This window comes from Mobula birostris, chromosome 3, assembly GCF_030028105.1.
Source record: "Mobula birostris isolate sMobBir1 chromosome 3, sMobBir1.hap1, whole genome shotgun sequence".
NCBI lineage: Eukaryota > Metazoa > Chordata > Chondrichthyes > Myliobatiformes > Myliobatidae > Mobula > Mobula birostris.
The window spans coordinates 138,525,524-138,550,011 of NC_092372.1; the positions used below are offsets into that span (position 1 = coordinate 138,525,524).

The 24,488-nt window shown below is 38.5% G+C and overlaps 1 protein-coding gene across 3 annotated transcripts in view; it reads left to right on the top strand.

Annotated features, from left to right (window-relative positions):
- The window catches only part of dgkb (diacylglycerol kinase, beta), a 738,504-nt gene that overhangs the window by 173,899 nt on the left and 540,117 nt on the right, over window positions 1-24,488 (top strand). For all 3 annotated transcript variants that reach the window (XM_072251979.1, XM_072251978.1, XM_072251977.1), the window contains one exon: window positions 6,820-6,894. In XM_072251979.1, coding sequence (XP_072108080.1) covers window positions 6,820-6,894 — 75 coding nt within the window. The remainder of the gene's footprint in view (window positions 1-6,819; window positions 6,895-24,488) is intronic.

The window sequence follows — 24,488 nt, forward strand, 5'->3', positions numbered from 1 at the left end:
CATTTCATTATGTGCCTCCAAGTACCCTGAAATCTTGTCCGTAATAATGGACTCCAGCATCATCCCAACCACTGAAGACAGGCTAACTAATCTGTAATTTCCTTTCTTCTGCCATCCTCCTTTCTTAAAAAGTGGAGGGACATTTGTATTTTTCCAGTCCTCTGGAACCATTCCACAATCTAGTGATTCTTGAAATTACTAGTACCTTCACAATCTCTTCAACTTCGCACCTCTTTCAGAACCCTGGAGCGTAGTCCTTCTGGTTCGGATGACTCACCTACCTTCAAACCTTTCAGCTTCTGAAGCACCTTCTCCTTAGTAATCACAGCTACACTCACTCTTGCCCCCCTGACACTCTAGAATTTCTGGTATACTGCTAGTGTCCTCCACCGTGAAAACTAATGCAAAATACTTAAGTTTGTCTGTCATTTCTTTGTCGCACATTACTACCTCTCCAGTGGTCTGACAGCTACTCTCAACTCTCTTTTACTCTTTATAAATCTGAATTTTTTTTGTATTTTCTTTGATATTATTGGCTGGTTTACTTTCATTTTAAATATTTTCTCTCCTTAAGGCTTTTTAGTTGCTTTCTGTTGGTTTTTAAAAGCTTCCAAATACTCGAACTTCCCACAAACCTCTGCTATATTTATGTCCCCTCTTTTCCTTTATGCTCTCTTTGACTTCCCTTGTCAGCCATGGTTGCCTCATCCTCCCTTTAGAAAACAACTCCTCTGGGATTTATTTATCCTGGACTTCTGATTGCCTCAGAAACTCCAGCCATTGCTGTTCTGCTGTTATCCCTGATAGTGTCCCCTTCCAATCAACTTTGGCCAGCTCCTCTCTCATGCCTCTGCAATTCTCTTTTCTGCACTGTAATACTGATATACCTGACTTTATTGTTACCTCTCAAACTGCAGGAAGAATTCTATCAAGTTATGATCACCGTCTCCTAAGGATTCCTTTACCTTAAGCTCCCTAATCAAATCTGGTTCATTACACAATACTAATCCAGAATAGCTGATTCCCTAGTGGCTTTAATCACAATCTACTCTAAAAATTCATCTGTAAGCATTCCACAAATTCCTTCTCTTGGGATATAGCACCAACCCGATTTCCCCAATCTATCTGCATATTGAAATCCCCCATGATGATTGTAACATTGCCTTTTTTGCATTCCTTTGTTATCTCCCATTGTAATTTGTATCCCACGTCCTGGCTACTGTTCGGAGGCCTGTATATAACTCCCCACAGGGTCTCTTTACCCACAGGAATTCTCCATCTTCTGATCCTATGTTACCTCTTTCTAAGGATTTTATTTAATTTTTTACCAGTAGTGCCTCCCCACCACCTTGCCTGCATGCCTATTGTTTCGATACAATATATATCCTTGGATGATAAGTTCCCAACTATGATCTTCTTTCAGCCATGACTCAGTAGTGCCCGTATTGTCATACCTGCCAATCTCAAGTTGTACTACACGATCACCTACCTTATTCCTTATACTGCGTGATTTCAAATATAACATCTTCCTTCCTGTATTCATCACCATTTTTGATTTTACCCCAATTGTACAATTCAACTCATCCCACTGACAGCAATTTTGCCCTGTCATCTGCCTGTCCATAATCACAGTCTCACTACACACTGCATCGACTTGTAAACCAATTGACCCATCCTTTGCCTTATCACTCTGGTTGCCATCTCCCTGCCAAATTATTTTAAACCCTCCCCAAAAGCTCTAGCAAACCTGCCTGCAAAGATATTGGTCCCTTTCTGATTCAAGTGTAATTTGTCCTTTTTATATATTTCATACCTTCACCAGAAGAGATCCTAATGATCCTGAAACCCTGCCCCTTGCACCAATTCCTCAGCTACACATTCATCTGCCAAAACATCCTTTTTTTACCCTCAGTGGTGCGTAGCACAGGCACCAATCCAGGAAGTCATGCTTTTCAACTTTCTACCTAACTCCCTATATTCTTTCTTCAGGACGTCCTCCCTGTTCCTACCCACATTGTTGGTATCAATATACACCACAACTTCTGGCTGCTCCTTTTCCTCTTTTAGAATGCTGCAGACTCATTCTGAGACCTCCCTGACCCCGGCACCTGGGAAATAAAATACCATTGGGGTGTCTCTTTCACATCCAGATAATCACCTGTCTGCTTCTCTAACTATGGAATCTCCTATCAATACTGCACTCCTTTTCTGAGCCAGAAAGCCAGACTCAGTGCCAGAGACTCAGTCGCTGCCACTTCCCCCGGTGGGTCAGTATCCAAAGCAGTATCCTTATTATTGAGGGGTAATCTGCACTAGCTGCCTGCAAGGCTCCCTTTCCCTCTGCTGACAGCCACCCAGGTTCCTTCCTTCTGCAAACTAGGAGTGACTACCTCCCTGTAGCTCCTATCTATCACTTGCTCATTCTCCTGAAAGACCTAAAGCTCAACCCCAGGGTTGCAGCTCCAGAAACTTAACACAGTCTTTAAGGAACTGCAACTCAATGCCCTTCATGCCGATGTAATTATCTCACTCAAAGAACATACCACTAACTATTAAGCAATTCTCAGTGCAGCAGCTATGCACTAATAAACAAAGGAAGAGGAAAAAAAAACTCACAAGAAGCTTACTTAGAACCTCTGCCTGTGCTTGCCCAAGCCTGTGGCCATTGAAGCCTGTGGCCATTGAAGCCTGTTGAGCCAAAGCTTCCCACTCCAACAATGGCTGCTCCGCTTACACCTCCCTTCTTTTTATTGTCTCAAGTAAAACTCCAATCCGACAAGACTTATGCACTTCAAATAGCTCCCACCCTGCAATGATGTTTCTCTTCCATTCATTATTTCAAATTATGACTCACTCTCGACAAGACTTGTTCTTGTCAAATGGTCCCACCTGGCCACATGTCTGTCTCTCTCACTCACTACTTCAAATTCAACAAAATCATAGCTGATTATCCAAATGCAGGACCCTGATCCTGTTTCCTCCCATATCTCTTAGTCTCTTTTGTCATTAACACTTTGAATAAGTTTAATAATTTGATCTTGTCTGTCTTCTGTGGTGTAGAATTCCACAGGTTCTTCAGTTTTTGAATGAAGACATTTTCACACATCATGTCCCAAATGGTTTGGACTGTATTCTTAGGCTATCTCCCTTTGCACGTGCTCCAGCACACCCCCCCACCCCGACCCCCTACCCCCCACCTAACCCAGACTCCCATCATCAGGAACATCATGCATCCAGTCTGCTTATTAACTGCGATTTAATAAGCTTCACTAAAGGCCCCTCTCATTCTTCTCTACACTTCAGAATCAGAAACAGGCTTATTATCACTGATGTATGTCAGGAGATGTGTTGTATTGTGGGAGCAGTGCAGTGTGCAATGCATAGAAAACTACAATTTACAATAAAACCTATATGAAAAAAATCAATAAATATACAAAAAGATGGTGGAAGGCACTTGCAGATTTAAGCCTGAATACGCCAATGTCTATTCATATGTCAGTGTGTTCATTTAGGGTATCCACCTGTTGAACCTTGATTTCTGGCCTTCCAGGCAGACAATAGCATCTGTAAGCAATGGAAGCAGCTGAAAAATAAGTCCATTACGCATAATCAGACATTCTGCACAACCTTTGCCGTAGCTTCTTTTACAAATATCTTTTTGTTAACCATAATGCATTGTGACCTTGATATGTAAGCATCTTGATTCATTAACCATCAAAAGCCTTTTCATCTTTAGTTGGTCATTTCTGTTCTGTGCTGGTCACTAGCAACAAGTTGTTGTTTTGTCACCATTTTTGGCATAAGATTCTTGGTTAAAACTTGTTATTATCCTGATTGTTCTTCTAATCTAAAATAGTTTGATAAAGAAAAAAAAGCATTGGGGAAAATATTTACTTTTTTCATATTTCAGGTAAAATGCACAGATAAAGAGGACTGGCATATAATTTTCTGCTGGCTTAAGGGTATATGGTAGTGTAGTGGTGAAGTTATAGGACTTGTATATAGAGGCTTGGACTCTTGATTCACAGTAATGAGTTAGAGTACTGGAATGGCAGCTTGGGAATTTAAATGCAAGTAATTACATAGATTCCAGAATTAGAACAAGGTAGCATCAGCAATAATAATCACCATGAAATCATGAATTGTATAAAATTCTATCTGGCTCACTAAGATTCTCCAGGGAAGTAAATCTGTTGGCTTCCGTCTCTTTGAGGACATGTGACTCCACATCAATGTAGTTGATACTTAAATCCTTCTGGAGTTCATAGACAATTATGAATGGACAACAAATTTTGGTATTGTTAGTGGCATCTACATCCTACAATCATTTAAATTTATAATAAAAACAGGTCTGCATATATGCATAACAATAAATTGGTAGCTGCAGTTTTGATTAGTATTTCTATGGAAATCTTAGACTGGCTATTGCCTAAAACTTGTGGTCTTTATGTAAAGTCCTGGGAGAGGATTGTGACTTTTAAATGAGATTTTATCAAAGTAATATTGCCTATCTGTGCCATTATTTAAGGAAGATTCTCCCAGCAGGCAGTACTGATGCAGATTTACTGATCATCAGTCATATATTTTGTGGTGCACTTTAGACGATATCTAGGTTTTGCAGCAATATGTTTCAAATACCTTAAAAACTTTTGAAATCCATACATCCACGTGCATTTTATTGCACATGCCATGTGCTTACATAATCACTTGTGTTTGGCTTCCTTCTAGTCAATCATTCCTACTACTTTCTCATTATTTTCAGACATCTACGTATTGTTTTGCTCTTTGTCACCTCACAGCAATTCTTTTTTATCTATGTTGTAAAGCTGTCTATTTCAAGGTACTTTGATTATTATCCATCAGTTTTCCAATTTGTACTTCTTCAATATGTTCAAAAGTGTAACCTTCTACTGTGCAAATTGACAGCGATGAGTGCCCCAAAGCCATGAAGATATTGCAAGACAGCTGCTTTGGTTGGGATAGAAATCACAGCAGACTATTGGAAATGTTTGTTCCAATTCTGTTTCCCATTAGTATTTCCCCAATCTTATTTACCTTCCTTAACTTTCTTAGTTGGTCACAGATTCTTCAAATAGAGTCTCGATTTCTTAATTATGAATCACTTTCTTAATGATATGACATTCAACTTTTAAACTATTTTCTGAAGTATTTTTTATCCAGACCCACTTCTTTTTGTCATTGATTTGATGTTAGTTCTAGACTAAAGGTTCTCATTCTCAAAGGGGATGCCATTGCTATGACCACTCTTCCCAAGAGAATCCTTCAATGTGAAATCATTAACTAAATTTTGTCTTATTGTGAGTGATAGAAAGAGCTTGTATTGGATTCCCCTGAAACTGTGTTACATTGCATTCGGCATGTATCCCGAGACATAGGACTAGTGACCAAATTCCTCGGCATATACTGATTGAAGGGACATCCATTCTGAATCTTCAGATAATTCAAGGCCGTGCATCGATATGTTTTTGTTATTCAGCACGCAGCAATGGCACTTTTCTCACTTGACTGCTCAGCTGATAATTTCAAAATCTTTCGAAACTTGACCATTTACATTTACAGACTTAGAAACTTACATTGCAACAAATAAAATGAGGTTCAGCAACCACCTCAGTTATGGGGTGGGAAAGGGTGCATTTTGGGGAACAAGCAAAGTTCGAAAATGATCAAATACTACTTACTGAGGGAAATGCATGAGAGGGAAGCCAACATAGAAAAAATCCAGAGTTATGTGGAACTTTAGTGAAACACTGCCCTAGGAGAGAACCCAGGAGAAAGGGAAAATTTTACAGATGCTGGAAACTTGAAATAAAACAGAGAATGCTGGAAATGTACCAGATCAGACAGCATAGAAAGAGAAGCAGTTAGTGTTTCACCATGGCATTTATTAGAATATGTACATGTCGAGTTCTCTCTGTTCAAGATGAGCTGTCCTTCTACACACATTATCTTGTTCTCGCTGATCCAAAACTGTTCATGAAGAGGAGAAATGAAAAAGAAATAATTTCCCTTGTTGACAATCATTGTTATAATTGCTTATTGGGAGGGAGGAGCACTGGGGGGAAAGGTCAATATTGGTTGGTTGATGCTTTGTTCAAGGATTCTAGATTAAGTGTCACTTTGTGTGCACCAGCAGATGGAGCCATTATCAACACTTGCTGTCAATAGTCCTCTAAAATTTGGCTCACCAAATCACCTGCATATTGCCAACTGGTTTTCATATTAGCCCTGATGTGCATTTTTTTTCCCACACACGGGCAATCAAACTAAAGGTCACATTTTATTAAGGCTAGCTATCCCAGCTGCTGCTGTGTGTGCACTAGAGCAATGCAGATGCATTTCCTTTTTTTGCCAAGCTTCCAGTATTTGGACTGACATTTCAGAAGTTTCCTTTTGTTTTGTGGTACAAGCAATATGGCACCCCTGGGTGGACAGTTTGCATGACAATAGAGTGAGAGTTTAGGAGAGCTTTAGCAAGACTGTTGTTTTAAACAGTCAAATACATTTTAATGTAGCTCAGTTTTATGTGCATGACTACCCAGATAAAAGATTTTATTTTAAAGAAAGGGTCTGGAGCTGATGGCAGTGCATGGCTGGTATTTCTATTATTTTAAACATGTTTAACGCCCTTTATGTCATAGTGGTTTGAAGACGTACAAGACAGAAGAACATTCCAATATTGATATTAATATGTTTTTTGTCTGAAGTATGGTAGAAAAGGTAAACAATTGTGTTAATAGAATTGTTGCTCAAAATCTTATTGTATGGAGTCAAAAAATAAGTATGTTCTTTGTTCAACAGGAACTTGACCAGATCATCAATCAAATGATGCATGTTGCCGAGTATCTACAATGGGATGTGACCGAGCTCAAACCTGTATGTAACTTCAGTTATCACTCACTTGGTGGTGCTGTAAGAACGTTGGGTGGCTGGGATTGGGAATGTTAAAATCTTTGTTCGATGATCAAATTTCAATGATCAAAGGGTTTCATTTCAGGAAGGTCTCTATGGTTGTGCATTTATTTTTTTTAATATAGCTCTGTTTGCTTTCCTGGGAAATGTTCCTGGATATTGACATTGAAGTCTAATGAAGACAAAGTGTGAGCATGTACAGAAAATTCACAGACACCTTTGTGACACCAGGGATATGCAGCACACGTGGCAGGGTACACAAAACCGTAACCACTTACGAGTCCACCCTGTGCGTCAACCACAGTGATGCCTCCCTTCCTGATAGGCTGAATGCTTTCTATGAACGACTTGGACGAAGTGACATTGAAGAAAGCCCCCCCTCTTCCTGAGGAACAGGCATCCTGTCTGGCCACAGCCGAGGTGAGGAAGACCCTAGCCAGGGTATACACGTGAGAAGCTGCAGGGCCAGACAACATTCCTGGTCAGATACTCAGGGAATCTACAGCCCAGCTAACAGAGGTGTTACCTGACATCTTTAATATCTCTCTGAAATAGACCACTGTCCCTGCAGACTTCAAGGCAGCCATCATCTTTCCAGTGCCCAAGAGAGCAACGGTAACTGACCTGAATAATTACCGCCCCGTGGCACTGACTTCAACAAGTGTGAAGTGCCTTGAGCGGCTGGTAATGGATCATATAAAATCCTACCTTCCAGCTACATTGGACCCTTCCCAGTCGGCCTACCACTCAAACCAGTGCAGTGATGATGCCATAGCCTCTGCCCTCCACTCTGTCCTGTTCCACCTAGTAAATGATGCCTGGTATGCCAGGATGTTGTTCGTCGACTTCAGCTCAGCATTTTCCACAATCATCCCTCAGAGGCTGGTGAATAAGCTGTCCGCGTTGGGACTCAACAGCCCTCTCTATAACTGGATGTTGGACTTCTTGATGGAAAGACCCCAGTCAGTCTGATTTGGCAGCTCCATCACGCTGAGCGTTGGTGCCCACCAAGGTCTGTGAACTATCCATTGCTGCTCACGCTGGTGACTCACAACTGCATTGCCGGATTCAACTCGATCTGCATCATCAAGTTTGTTGATGATACAACAGTTGCTGGCCTCATTAGCAAAATGGTGATTTGGCATACAGAGAATAGATAGAGAGGCTTGTCAAATGATGTGAGAACAACAACCTGTGTCTCAACGTGAGTAAGACAAAAGAAATGGTTGTGGACTTTAGGAAGGCACAGGTTAACCACTCTCCATTGCACATCAATGGCTCTGCCATGGAGCGACTGAAGAGCATGAAGTTCCTTGGTGTGCACATATCAGACGATCTAATCTGGATTTACAACACCTTCTCACTAGTCAAGATGGTACAGCAACATCTACACTTTCTCAGGAGATTGTGGAGTGCAAAGCTCCCTGCCCTTCTCTAACAGCTTTCTCCAGGAGCACCATCGAGAGAGTCCTGTCTGGCTGCATCATTGTGTGGTTCGGAAACTGCAAAGCATCAGACTGCAAGTCCCTACAGAGGACAGTGAAAACTGCCAAGAGGATTATCGGGGTCTCCCTCTCCACTATTTCTGATATTTATTGGGTGTGTTGCAGATGAAGGCTCAAAGCATGTTTGAGGATCCTACTATCCATCCCAAATCTCTTTGACCCACTACCATCAGGAGAGAGGTAGAGCAACGTCAGGACTAGGACTGCCAGACTGAGTAACAGGTTCTTCCCCCAGGCTGTGAGACTGTTGAATACGCTGGCATTACCGAGAGCTGTTTACTGTTTTCTGTTTACCTGTGCTGTGCTTTACTACATGCATTTTTGAATTATACTTTATTAATTTATTTATAGTGTAATATGTTGGTTTATGTGCTGTTTTTGTTATATGTTGTGTGGGTGCACTAATGTCCGGAGGAACGTTGCTTCGTTTTTGTTTGGTTGTATATATAATTATAAACTTGAACTTGAATGCTAATATTAAGTAATGAGTGCACAGGCATGAAGCTGTATTGAAAATAATCAGTCACTTGCTGAGCAAGCTTGGCCCAGGGTAATTCAATTGTCCCTAAAGAATGATTATTGACATATTGATACTTGATGCGTTAGACATTTCAGTTTTCTATTGGTAGAAATACAGGTTTTCATCAGAAAAAGTGAAGGAATATGTTTAGTAACACAACATACCATATTCTAGAAATAGAATTTTACAGTAATTTTGTAATAAATCTTATTGATGTCATGGTTCTTAATCAAATGTAGTGACACGTCAAGGTTTTTATGCACGATTGCTGAGTGCAATCACAAAAGCAGCTCTCAGCTGAATGAACTCTTTGACCTATTTCCCTCTTTCAAAAGCACAACCCACCTGTCACTACTCCTCTCTCAGCTCTCCAGGTGTCCTGGACTAAAAATGCAGATAAAATGGATTAGGAAAAAATAATTAAATAGTTGTAAGTGAAAATAATCTGGGTTGATTAGTTGCAAACAATGCATTTGCACAGTTCACACCAGACATCTGATATCCAGTTAATTTGGACTAATTTACTCTCGGTCATCTATAATTCTCTATGTGATTAGTTGAAATATAAATAATTCTGCAAATACATGGACATGACTTTCTGTTCAGATGCTGTTCCACTGTGCAATAGATCCATTACAAAATTAGCAGCAATGATGGAATACTGCAAGCCCAGTTCACTGGTTCATTGGTGTGACCAACAGTGGGGGAACTACGTTGCCTTGGTTATGGTGAAGACTTGGCTTCGGCTGAGACCATGACGTTGCCTGTGGCAGTCACCCAGGGGAGGACATGCCAAGGCAGTGCTTCTCTCCAGCATTTACTTGGCAATGTCCTTTGATGTTCACAAGCTAGACCAGGACAACACCATCAATCTAGTAATGCCACACAACGATTTGGGCTATATTATTTTATTTTTGTGACTGTACTTTTTTTTTTCTCTGTAATCATAACCTTACGTACTCTTTGCTATGTACTGTGCACTGCTGGTAATGTGTTTTGCATCTTGGCTCCGGAGGAACGCTGTTTCATTTAGCTACATTCATGTATGGTTGAATGATAAGTAAACTTGCATTTGAGCTTGAACTTGATGTCTGCAGATCATTTCATAGCAATACACTGTGAGCAAATTGGGGATTAATCAATGATGTCAGCAAGCAATGTTGGTGTAACAACAGGGTACTATGACTTTATTTTTCCTTTTTGTCACTTTTTTCAATTTTGATCCCTTTTTCAGTTATGTCTGCTATGTTCGAACAAAAACAATCGCTGGCCAGTTGACTCCAAGATCTCATTAATTTTACCATAGAACTAGGTGAAATATCCAAGCACATTCCGAGCTGAATAATTTTCAGATTAACTTTCAATTTGCATTCTGTTCTCTCAAAAGGAAACTACTTTTGATGATAACTTGAATGGGGTTGATTTATTTTACTACAGGAGAAATTATGACAATAAGTATGATTTTATTCCATTAAACATTTAATGTGTGCAAACATGTATGTATAGAAAGCAATTCTTTAATTTGTGTTTGTGAATCAAATTAGGGAAAAATTATTTAGAAGTGAAATATTTTTGAACCAGCATTTACATCTTTGTTCAGCAAAAGATTTAGTTCCAGGACTGTTTAGCAGATGGAGTTTAGTATCTCCAGAAAACAAAATATTCTTCTCTTGAGCATTTAAATAAAATCTAAAAATCTATTATTTTACTTAATGGTGAATTTCACTGGTGTCATTTTTAGATTTGTTCTGCTCTAGTACAAGAACTTGGTTTAATTTGATAACCTGATTCATCTTAGTATGCTACTACTGATTTCTATGTAACTGACCAGTTTAAGAGTTAAGAATGAATAGAATCCATTCGTATCATGGTTTAGATTTAAACTCACTATAGAATTCATTAAAAAAAATCTTCAATTCTTAAAAATACATAAGGATTGAAGATAAAATTAAATTCTGAAATTATGCCAATAGCATTCCTAAAATAACATTGGTATGCAATAGCAACATGAGGAAAATTATCTGCATCTCTTCCTCTGTTCAAAGAGAAATGACTGAGTATATTGATTGACATGTCAAGCAATTTATGAAGCAGGATGTTTATCAATAAATCTGTCATTTTGTTATTTTGTTATTTATTTTCTAATTATTTAGACATATTTCAACTGTCTCTGATTCTCAAAGAAGCAGTAAAAATTCCTCTGACAGATCTGCAAATCAAAGGGCCACAAAGGGTGAACTTGAAAGAATTTGCAAAATAAGATCTATATGTTAATTGTGGCTGTTTCATGTTGTTGAATGGCCTAAGTAATGTAAACTTAAGCTTAATGATACCTGTCATTAAATACAGAGTTAGTGTGATGGCTGTCAGTGTTGTCTGGAGCTGGGTCGGGAGTGGTTTGTAGGAAGTGAGTAGATTTTATGTGATCAATACACACAAAATGCTGGAGGAACTCAGCGGGCAAGGCAGCATCTGTGGAAACGAGTAAACGGTCGATGTTTTGGGCTGAGCCCAGATGAAGGGTCTCGGCCCAAAATGTCAATTGTTAACTCTTTTACACAGATGCTTCCTGGCCTGCTGGGTTCCTCCTGCATTTTGTGTGTGTTGCTTGGGTTTCCAGCACCTGCAGATTTCCTCTTGTTTGAGATTTTATGTGATGATCTCTTGATGTCTCATTTTGTGTCTATCATCCTTTTCACCACTTACTGTAAGATATTTAGTAAAGATAACAGTGCAATTCATGAGCATTTTGTATAATCTGTTACTTGCTTCATAGCTAAGATGATTAAGCTTTTAGTTTTAATAACTAATTGTCAGTTACACATTTTTGAAGCACCATATAATCTGTTAATAATCTTAAAATATTTCATGTCAGAGTTATAAATCCATATGCAAAAAAAAGACTCTAAAGAGTCAAATATTGAAGCAGAATAATGTCACTATTTCTATATCTGGTATAGCAGCACTTACAGTAGTTAAACAGTTATGTAAGAAAAGAAGATTGAACACTATCATCTGTTCTGTGCTTCTTAATCTACTCCTCTCCACTCATGTACATTCTTCATGAACTCATCCCAACCTCAGGGAAGACAAGATTTCAATTATTTATTTATGTAGGATTTGTAAATCATTGTTTTATACATTTTAGGATTTTAATTTCAATATTGAAGGGGAAAATCTCTCTCAGTAATCTGGATAGATGTTCCCAAGATGCTAAGCAGAAGTGATTCTAAATAAATTTGTGAAACAAGCTGAAGTAATTTGCCACAGAATGGTGCAGTATAACAGAACAAATCCTTGATTTACACTTGTTTAAATCAGAATCAGAATTAATATGTTGCAGTATTTGTTGTCTTTGCAGCAGCAGTACAATGCAATACATAATAAGAGAGAGAAAAATGTGAATTACAGCAAGAATATATATTAAATAGTTAAATTAAGTAATGCAAAAATAACAAATTAAAAAAAATAGTGAGGTAGTATTCATAGGTTCAATGTCCATTCAGAAAACAGATGGCAGAGGGGAAGAAGCTGTTCCTGAATCATTGAGTGTGTGCCTTCAGGCTTCTGTACCTCCATCCTGATGGTAGCAATGAGAGCAGGGCATGTTCTGGGTGATGGGGGTTGTTAATGATGGATGCTGCCTCTTTGAGGCATTGCTTCTAGGAGGTGTCCTGGATACCACGGAGACTAATTGCAGTCATGGAGCTGACCACGTTTACAACTCTCTGCAGCTTATTTTGATCCTGTACAGTAGCCCCCCCCACCCCATCCCAGACGGTGATGCAGCCAGATAGAATGTTCTCCACAGTACATCTGTAGAAATTTATGAGCGTCTGTAGTGAGATACCAAATCTCCTCAAAGTCGCAATGAAATAAAGCTGCTGCTGTGCCTTCTTTGTAGCTGCGTCAATATGTTGGGCTCAGGTTAGATCCTCAGAGGTATTGATAGCCAGGAAGTTGAAATTGCTCATCCTTTCCACTTCTGAGCCCTGTATGAGGATTAGTGTGTGTTCTCTCACCTTACCTTTTCTGAAGTCCACAATCTGTTCTTTGGTCTCACTGGCATTGATTGTAAGGTTGTTGTTGCAGCACAACTCAACTAGCTGAACTAGATGAAGGGTCTATTGGAGTAACAGCAGAAGTTAACACTGAAAGTGGCAAGTTGTGTTGAGAGAGCAATCAGAAAAAAACATGGAATTCTGGGATTTGTTAATAGAGAAATAGATCACAAAAGCAGGGTGACTATAAAAATAGAAAGTGCTGAAAACACTCAGCAGGTCAGGCAGCATCTGTGCAAAGTGAAATAGTTACCATTTTAGGTCTGACTCCTTCATCAGATATGAAATGTTAATTCTGTCCCTCCATACATGCTGCTTGAGTTGTGAAGGGTTTCCAGTATTTTTTTTTATTTCAGATTCCCAGCATCTTCAGATTCTTGATTTTCAGCAGGGAGGGCATGTTGAGTCTTTGTAAAACTTTGATTGGGCCGCAATTACAGTACAATAAAAGATGCAATTCTGTTCATCACTATGGAGAATGTAAAGGCTCTAGAGAGGACAAGTAATGGTCCCAGAGATGAGAAGCTACATATGTATAGTAGAAAAACTTGAGTTGTCCCACTTGGACTAAAGGTGTTTGAGAATAAGTTTACTGCAAATGTATAAGATCATGACTATCTTTAATAGGATAACTGAAATAAAATAATATAAGATTCACTTGATTAGTAGATGATTCATAAACAGGGTGAGGGTGGTACACATTGAAGAGAAAATGATACACTGAGACGGAAGGGTTGACAAAATAGAGCTCACTGCATTTAGACTAAGATGTAGGAGCAGAATTTGACCATTTGGCCCATCGAGTCTGTTCTGCCATTTCATCATAGCTGATCCATTTTCTGTCTCAGCCCCAGTCTCCTGCCTTCTCCCTGTATCCCTTTGTGCCCTGACCAATCAAGAATCTATCAACCTCTGCCTTAAATATACCCAATGACTTTGCCTCCACAGCCACCTGTGGCAACAAATTTCTCAGATTCACCACTCTCTAGCTAAAGAAATTCCTCCTTATCTCCATTCTAAATGGTTGTCCCTCTATTCTGGGTCTGTGTCCGCTGGTTTTAGACTTAACCACCACAGGAAACAATCCTCTCCACATCCACTCTATGAGGCAATGAGAACACAATTAATTTAATCCATTTGAAAGGGTATTTGAAGGAAAATAATTTACAAACTATGAAGGAAAAGGCAGGGGATTTGGACGGAAAGAGCAGGTGATTGGCACTGAATAGATTATTGTATATAAAATCAGCATAGACTCAATAGGTTGAATACTCACGTGCTTTTATTGATTCTATGAAGTATGTTCTCAGAAAGAGGGAAGGACAAGTTAAGGATGTGAGGAAGGGATCAGTAGAGAGAAAGAAATATAGTTGCTTTTCCCAACAGTTGAAAAGCAGTGGTGTTGTCAGCATCTTGGGAACATCTATCCATATTACAGAGGGAAATTTTCAATTGTTCAATATTTATATTGAAAGTTATAATGTATAAAACAGTGATTTACAAATTATTTATAAATAATAAACCATTGAACTCCCACCTGACCTGCGGTTGGAGCTAATTTATGATCAGTTGACATGAGTGCGATGGGGTAGACTCAGGAGAATTGAAAAGATAAATCACGTGCATGTTACTGTTAAACCCATTTTCGTATGTAACATTGTTTAAGTACTCATTGTTAAAATACCTTTACTCCAGGTATACAAAGAGTGATATTGTTCACCTCTAATATTTGACTATTTAGAAGAAAACTATCTGTTGGTTGAAATTATCATCTAATTTAAGCATGCATTCTTTCCTTAATTTTCTAAGTGAGCAGTTTACAATGGCTTTTTTCCCTATATCCTCGTCTTCTGATATCTTCCAGTGATTCATAATTTAGCATTTTAATTTATTATTTATAGAAGAAAATTAGAATTTAAATAACTACAATGTGCCTTCACACCTTGCACATCTTTTTGTGGTTCAGAGCAGAACTCTATTAAGGGGTCTCCCGCCTGAGGGTGTGCATTCCAAGCTTGATGGATCCCAAGTGCACATTCTCTGAATATTAATTGAGATTATGATTAACCACTAGGCTTCAGGTATGTGCTACCAGTAAACTTACGGGGCAAGTGACAATGCAAGTTCAGGCTGCAGGTTTAAGTTAGAATAGTTCCGAAGTCATATCTGTCAGAGACATTGTACAAAAAATAGAAATTGAAATATTGGCCGTTTAAAATTTTGCACCATTTTGATTTGATAGCAGTGCAGTCTCTTAGTCAAATTGAAGGTGCTGCAATGAGCTGAATTTTAACCTTGGTTAATGAGTTTAATTAGAAATTAAATGATGCTTCTCCACCTTAAGGAGGCCTGTTACCTGCTCATTACATAAGGATCAAGCATTGCCTAAAAATACATACATATTCTTTCCTCATTAGACTAATGGAGATTAAAGTTAAATATTCTAAAGCAAGAGTAAAAGAGGAATGGATAATCAAAAGCTTGTTGGCAACTAATATGACATGAACTCCAGGTGAAAAGATCAACTAGGGCATAAAATCCAAAAGAAAATTGTAGCAAATACTGAAAACCTAAAGCAAAAAACAGAGTGTACAAAATACTCCACAACTGCTGTTTAATCCATGGAGAGAGAAACAGAATGTAACATTTCAGATCAATGTCTCTTCAAGATAAATAGGGCACATACTTCTGTATATTGAAACTCAATGGTCGTAATAATTTTTTAATGATATTAGTAATGGTAAGCATTCACATTATTTAGTTTTAGTGTAAATAGGGTTGTGAGATTGCACTATATATTTTTATGATTTAAGTGGCCAGTTTAGATTATCATGATAAAAGGAGTTTTGGTAATAGAGACAGTGTACTTACTTTTAGTCCACTATGTCCATTCCAATTGTTTTGCCCATCTATCCTAATCCCATTTATGGTCAGAAAGACATATTAAACTTTAAAACCCAAAATGGCACAAGATCAGGAATAAAAATTACATATCAGAGTAGCACAACAGCATTGCGGTTTAAATAATGGAACAATAATCTGGTGCCCTAGATGATTGATCTGAAAGCTTGCTTAAAGCCCACCGCTGTATTTGGGGAAAGCTTACTCAGCAGCCACTTTATTAGGTAGACCTATACACCCATTCGCTAATGTAAATAATTAATCAGGAGGTACCTATTACAGTGACATGGAGTGTAATTTCCTGTAATTGGCTAAATCTGGAATAAAAATCTGGTATCGGTATTAAGGAGCATGAAATTCCTGAATTGTCATGAAAACCTTTCCACTTCACAAATGTTCCTCAACAAAGACAATTTACCATCTTTACCCAACGTGCTCTGGATTTGACTCCAGATCCACTAGTGGAAATGGCTCTTAACTACCTTCTGAAATATACACAATTTGTAGTCTTTTTGTGGATACTATATACTAGTCATGCCAGATTTATTCAGATAACATGAATGATTCAAATAAAGTCTATAAATTAACTTTATCCTGTTATTCCGTCCAATTACTTCTTTATTTCTCTCCTGCTGTGCATTCCTCGTAATCTCAAGGTAATCTAAACTCTGTGTCCCTTACACTAACTTGGCCAGTTCACCCGAGCTCTGTGCTTGCTGATCTTCATTGACTCCTGTTCTAGTCCTTACAATTATTAGCTTTGTTGTCAGATCCAGTAGTGGCTGTATTCAATCTCTGGAGCCTGTCTAGGCTATAATCCTCTGAGATTGTTGCACTCCTCTATTTCTGGCCTCTTGGTCTTTTATTGTTATGTTCTGCAACTCCAAAACATGAAACAAATTGTAAGGAACAAAAGGGAACCAGGAATGTGAGTCTCCTAACTTGGTTTTCACTTTGTGAGGCTTGCACATATGACATAGTGACGTTATAATGTGTGCCATTTACATACTTTTACATATGCATTATTTAATCAACAAAGAATGCTTAAACAATATATTTACAGTATACTCAAATATAACTGAAATGTTTAATACACAACACTCCTCCCCTTCCTGCTTAGTCATTAGTTCCAACTCAACATATAGTGCATCTCAACTACATACACAATATACTATATAATACAGCTATGATACAGACATTGCAGCATAATAACTTTTAAATTGACCCATTCAGGCCTAAAGATTTAATCGCATTGAAGGCTTTCTTGCTCTTGTGGGATAACATCTTTCCTGACAAGGGGAATCACTCTGCTTGGCAGGTGAGACTTATAGTTGTGAAACAACCTTAGATTCTGGAGCCTCCTCCATAGTGGTTATAAGGAATTGACGTAGGGTCTGCAGGTCCGTGACTCTCTGGACATCTTCCTTCTCCTTTTCTTGGCTTTTCTCACTGGATCTACTTCAATCCTTGCTTCTCTCCCGGTCCTGGCTTCTTTTTGTCTCTTTAACCTGCTCTTGTTCTTTCTTATGTTTCCACTCTCTTTCCTGCCTTTCTTTTTCTCATTCATGATCTTTCTCTCTACCTCTTCTCTCCTTTTCAACTTGTCTTTCTTTTTCTTGCCTTCCTTTTTCTTTTCCTAGTTTCTTGTATCTCTGAATTTTCTAATTTCTTAGGAAATTATGGCTTGTTTATTCTCTTTCATTTCAAAAGCACTTTTGTCATCCTCCCCTTTCTTTTCCTTTTCCTTCTTTTTAGGATGTGCATCTTAATCTTGGGGAGATGCATTTAGTTCACTGTAGTATTCTCTTATTAATCCTTCTATTGTTCCCTTTACGATCAGATCTCTCCGCTTGGTGTCCTCATTCACAACATCACATGACAAATCCTGTTTTTGTAAATCCATTGAATCATTTTCTTTTTGGCCTTCCATTCAACAAGCTGGGATTTGGTCTTTGCATTTACTTTTACAAGCAGCTTTTTGTCTCCCAAGTGAAGTTCATGCAATAACCTTAACGCATGCAGAGCAGGTTCTGGTTCTTTATACCTGCAAAAGTCAAATGCTTGCAACTTTTCTGGAGCTCCTTAAACTCACAAGCAACTACCTGATTAACATATCAGAAGCTTTCTCAGATATGTTGGCGACAAAAAGTTTCGTAGTTGGACCACTGCTTTTGTCACTTTCATGATTCCTCTGAGCAGCATTGTCCTTCCCTGATCCAATATCCTTAATCTAATCTAATCTAATCTAATCTAATCTGCTTTCCAACCAAAGGCACAGAGGTTGACACAAACCCCAGTTTTCTCTCTGTTGGGCAGTAGTTCATGGTGTATAGCATGGAGACAGTTGTGCCATCATCATGACTTACTTAACTTGCATTCAATTGACTCTATTACAGAGGATATGATATGCAAATGCTGGATGAATCTCCATGGAAGATGGAGTTGCCTGAACTAATCACCCCTCACAATGGGGGCCCTCTTGTTTTTATCACATACAGTGTCATGCAGAAGTTTGGGCATCCCTGGTCAAAATTTCGGTTACTGTGAGTAGCTAAGCGAGTAAAAGTTGACCTGGTTTCCAAAAGGCATAATGTTAAAGCTGACACATTTCTTTAATATTTTAAGCAAGATTACTTTTTTTATTTCCATCTTTTACAGTTTCAAAATAACCAAAAAGTAAAAGGGCCTGAAGCAAATGTTCGGGCACCTTGCATGGTCAGTACTTAGTAACACCCCCTTTGGCAAGTATCACAGCTTGTAAATGCTTTCTGTAGCCAGATAAGAGTCTTTCAATTCTTGCTTGGGAGGATTTTCACCCATTCTTCCTTGAAAAAGGCTTCTAGTTCTGTGGGATTCTTGGGCCGTCTTGCATGCACTGCTCTTTTGAGGTCTATTCACAGATTTTTGATGATGTTTAGGTCAGGGGACTGTGAGGGCCATGGCAAAACCTTCCGCTTGCGCCTCTTGAGGTAGTGCATTGTGGATTTTGAGGTGTGTTTAGGATCATTATCCTGTTGTAGAAGCCATCCTCTTTTCACCTTCAGCTTTTTTTTTTACAGATGGTGTGATGTTTGCTTCCAGAATTTGCTGGTATTTAAATTGAATTCATTCTTCCCTCTACCAGCGAAATGTTCCCCGTGCCACCAGCTACAATATAAGCCCAAAGCATAATCGATTCACCCTCGTGCTTAACAGTTGGAGAGGTGTTCTTTACATGAAATTCTGCAACCTTTTTTCTCCAAACATACCATTGCTCATTGCGGCCAAAAGTTCTATTTGAACTTCATCAGTCCACAGGACTTGTTTCCAAAGTGCATTAGGCTTGTTTAGATGTTCCTTTGCAAACTTCTGATGCTGAATTTTGTGGTGAGGACGCAGGAGAAGTTTTCTTCTGATGACTCTTCCATGAAGGTCATATTTGTGCAGGTGTTGCTACACGGTAGAGCAGCGCACCACCACTCCAGAGTCTGCTAAATCTTCCTGAAGGTCTTTTGCAGTCAAACGGGGGTTTTGATTTGCCTTTCTAGCAATCGTATGAGCAATTCTGTCGGAAAGTTTTCTTAGTCTTCCAGACCTCAACTTGACCTCCACCGTTCCTGTTAACTGCCATTTCTTCATTACGTTACAAACTGAGGAAACGGCTACCTGAAAATGCTTTGCTATCTTTTTATAGCCTTCTCCTGCTTTGCGGGAATCAATTATTTTAATTTTCAGAGTGCTAGGCAGCTGCTTAGGGGAGCCCATGGTTGCTGATTGTTGGGACAAGGTTTGAGGAGTCAGGGTATTTATAAAGCTTTGAAATTTGCATAACCTAGCCTTTCCTAACGATGATTGAGAACAAGCCATAGCCCTAACTAGCTAATTAAGGTCTGAGACCTTGGTAAAAGTTATCTGAGAACTTAAATCTCTTGGGGTGCCCAAACTTTTGCATGATGCCCCTTTCCTTTTTTCACTCTAAAATTATACAAAACAAAAATAATACACTAATCTTGCTTAAAATGTTGAAAAGAATGTTTCATCTTTAACTTTATGACTTTTGGAGATCAGTTCATCTTCTACTCACTTAACTATACACACTAACAGAAATTTTGACCAGGTGTGCCTAAACTTTTGCATGCCACTGTACAAGCCCAAAGTGGCTTATTGGTTTTGTATTTCACTGTTACAAATGTCATCTTTTGTAACAGTGGAGTTATCTTTTCTCCATTATAAACTGTTAGTTGGATATCTGCAGGCTTCAATTTATTATCTTTGAAAAACTGTTAAAACTCATTTTATGGAATGACTGAATCAGCCAAACCAGTATCCAATTCCAGAGGAACAACACCTTATATTCCGTCTGGGTAGCCTCCAACCTGATGGCATGAACATCGACTTCTCTAACTCCCGCTAGACCCCACCTCCCCCTCGTACCCCATCTGTTACTTATTTTTATACACACATTCTTTTTCTCACTCTCCTTTTTCTCCCTCTGTCCCTCTGAATATACCTCTTGCCCATCCTCTGGGTCCCCCCGCCCCTTGTCTTCCTTCCCGGACCTCCTGTCCCATGATCCTCTCGTATCCCCTTTTGCCAATCACCTGTCCAGCTCTTGACTCCATCCCTCCCCCTCCTGTCTTCTATCATTTTGGATCTCCCCCTCTCCCTCCAACTTTCAAATCCCTTACTCACTCTTCCTTCAGTTAGTCCTGACGAAGGGTCTCGGCCTGAAACGTCGACTGCACCTCTTCCTAGAGATGCTGCCTGGCCTGCTGCGTTCACCAGCAACTTTGATGTGTGTTGCGTTAATTAATCTGCAGTTCACTTCTGTTATAAGCCATATTGCTTGCCTCCAGTTAGTTTTCACATTGTAAGTCTCAAGGCTACACAGTCCTGTGTCATTCTCACTATTATCCAATTTTTCATTAACAACATGCAGATTAGTGTTCTTTTTGAACTTGACTTTTCATCTTTTTCTCTTCCCTGCACAATCTATTTACTTTTGTCGACCTGACATGCTCTTTATATGTGTCCCACTTCGTTGCATTTTCTGCAAGTTTCATCTTTAAATCTGCATGGGTCTGGTGTATATGAACCCCTGCCACAACAATAACATAATTTGTTCAGCCAGCCATGTTTCTGTTTAGATGTTACAATTTTGCTCACACTCACTTTCATTCCTGACTGCAACTTGTATCTCTATCTGCTGTTCCCATTGAAGCAGCGAGTTCAAATGTTCTTTTAAAAGTCAGTGTTTCAGTTCAGATCCACTTTTGAATGCTTTCTTGTAAGATTCCACAAATTAAATTATCTCTCAGTGCATCACTAACCCCATCATTGAACTAACAATGCTCAAACAATTTCTTCAATTTAGCCATGTACACTGATATGTACTCCCCTTCCTTTTGATTGTGGTTATGAATCTAAAGCATTCTACAATCAACAATGGTTTTGGTTCTAAGTGTTACTGCCTTACTTGCACACTATCAGCAAAGCCCATTTTGGCTGCTTTGATTGGAGCAAGCTTCTAACCAAACTATGCCTTTAAATACAATGCATTCAGCAGAATTGGTACTTGTTTCTCATTGACTTCATTTACTTTAAAATACTGCTCAATCTGTTCAGTATACAAAATCCAGTTTTCTCTTGGGCAATTGAATGCATCTATCTTCCTGCCATAGCCAGCTATTTTTGCTTTTTTTTAAAGTTTATGATTCTTATCACTCAATACTGACTGTTTATGAGCCCGTGAATTTGACAATTTCCTGCCAACTTTTAAACTCAAAAGTTTTCTCCTCTTTCCGAAGAAGCATGTGCTGTACTGTTTTCTTACTGAACTTGAACATCTTGCTGTTCTTCACATGTAGGTAGCTGTCTCAGGTTCATTTAACACTTCTTTGTCATTCTTTGTCATTCTCTGTCTCTCTTGTTCTCACTCCCCCAGCCTTTCCTCTTTCTCTGTCCCCCCCCCCCCCACCGTCAAACTAATTGAAAGAAAAAGAAGGGAGCCAGGAATACGACTAACTTTGTTTTTTACTTTGAGTGAGATGCACATGTATGATATGGTGACATAATGACACATGCCATTTACATATAGCCCATAATGCATTATGTAAACAACAATGCTTAATCAAACAATATATTTCCAATATCACTCAAATACACAACCACTATCACTACCACTATTCTTATCACCTTTCTACTTCTTTTTCACTAATACATATCCAAAAAAAACCTTTTGTCTTATGCAATGATATTACAGCTCAGGGTGTTGGAGCTCAGAGTTCAATTCCAACATCCTCAGTAATGAGTTTTTATGTTTTCCACATGGAATGTGTGTGTTTTCTCCGGGTACTCTGATTTTCTCTCACTGTCCAAAGACGTATTGGTAGTAGGTTAATTTGTCATTATAAATTGTCATGATTAGATTAGACAGAGGTTACTAATCTTTCTTATGCCATGGACCATTATCATCAAGCAAGGGCTCTGTGGAGCCCAAGTTGAGAACTCCTGGGTTAGGATTAAATTGGGGGTTGTCGGGGGTTACTGTGTGGTGTGGTTCGAAGGGCTGAAAGGGACCATTCCACACTGTATCTCTAAATAAATTAATAAATACCACTTTATCTGACTTGTTGGCAAATTTCATCTGACATTATTCTTGTGAAGTGCCTTGTGAAATATTACAATAAAGGCTTCAGAGATAATAAATTTCAGGTACAAGATGAGATTGGAGAAGCTAAATTTATTCTCCTGGAAGCCAAGAAATTTGAGAAGGGATTTGACAGAAGTGCAGAAAATCATGATAAATGTTAGCTTAGATCAGAGGTTCCCAACCTTTTTTATGCCATGGAGCCTTACCATTAACTGTGGCGTCCATGGACACCAGGTTGGGAACCACTGGCTTAGATGGAGGATCTGTATTAATCTCCTGATTGAAAAAAGCATTTGAATCAAAACATCTGTGCAAGAGAAAGTTAACCAGACTAATACCTGGAACAAGTTATGAATGAAAGTTCATTCATAACTTGAATTTATTCATAATTTGGACTTGGATTATATCAACATGAATCTAGAAGAATAACAGGTGACTTCAATGATATAAGGTCTTCAAGGCGTTGATAGAGACAATGTTTCCTTTGGGCAGAGGTGGTAAGAAGAAATTCAGAAATAGAGATCCCATTTTTTAAATAAAAAGGCTTCCTATTTAAGACATGGATAAGGTGATTTTTTTTCCCCCCTCAAAGGGATTTGAGTCTTTGGGCTTCCTTTCCTGAAAGTGCAGAAACCAGAAACCAGAAATAGATAAATTCTGATCAAGAGGTTGAATGGCTACCAAAGATAAATGGAAATATGTTAATGTTACAATCAGATCAGCCCTGATCTTATTGATTAGCATGCAGGATTGAGTGGTTGAATGTACGGCCACTGTTAATTTATGTGTTTACATGAAGGTTTTTCCAGAAGTAGATAGCTTAAGGATGAGGAAACACAGATTTCAAACTGGATTAAAATATAGGTGGGGGATCCAGGTGATGAACTTATTTTTTAACTTAGTAACTTTGGGAATTATAAATTGTCTCTGGTTCTCTTTATTTTCCTGCTTCCTATTGTAAAACCTTATCTCTGCTCCATTTTTGGGTCCAGTTAAGGTATTTCAATTAAGAAAATCCCATCCTGTTTTGTTACAGAATTTAACATAATAGTGTTAAATTCATCTGTTATATCAGCATCTCATAAATTAACTAATTATTTGGTAATTTAACTGACAAATAGTTCTTTGAAATATTGGTATGTTGTAGTAAAGTGCCTTGTCACTTGTTCAGTCAGATAGTAATTACCATTCATATAACAAGTGCTGCCTCAGTTACTTAAACTGAACAATAGGGTTGTTCTGAATATTTCATAGTCAAATGACATGACTGAAAATTAAAGTGTTCATGGAGCTCATCTGCAACAGGCCAGCTTTACAAGGTGCTTCAAATGGAATCGGTGTTTGTGTGAAACTGCCAGTGTGCACCACTCAGCAATTTCCTTAGGATGAAAATTGTCAACTAGAACTCGAAAGTAAATAAGGGGAAATAATGGAAATCAAGTAGCGTTTTTCACTTTCTTCATTTCAGAGTACCAAGTGGAGTGTGTTCATCATCATTTGAGTTCAAGTTAAATCCTCTTTCCCTCCCAGATAAAGCACAAACACAAATCCAATCTTGTACAAATAAAATGACTAGGTAACCCATTTCTCTATAACTATATATTGTGTTACAACCTTTAAAGATGGTAGCTTACACAGAACATCTACCACTTAGATCAGAGTAGAATAATTGTGCTGTGTAAAAACAATGAAAAAGAATAATAATTTTATTGTAAGTTAATGTAGAAAAGCTTAACGCTGTGAAAAAGCTGGGGGAAAAAGGAAGGTTGTGTGATATTGCTAATTCTGGAGACAAGTGATAATAAGATTGACATGTGGAGAATTGTATACAGTTTTTCCAGAGTCATTTTTTGTGTTCTACAAATATTTGAAATATAATTTAGTGAGTAGGTAAACTCACTATCAATTTGCTTCTACCAGCAGGTTGGTTGGACCCAGCA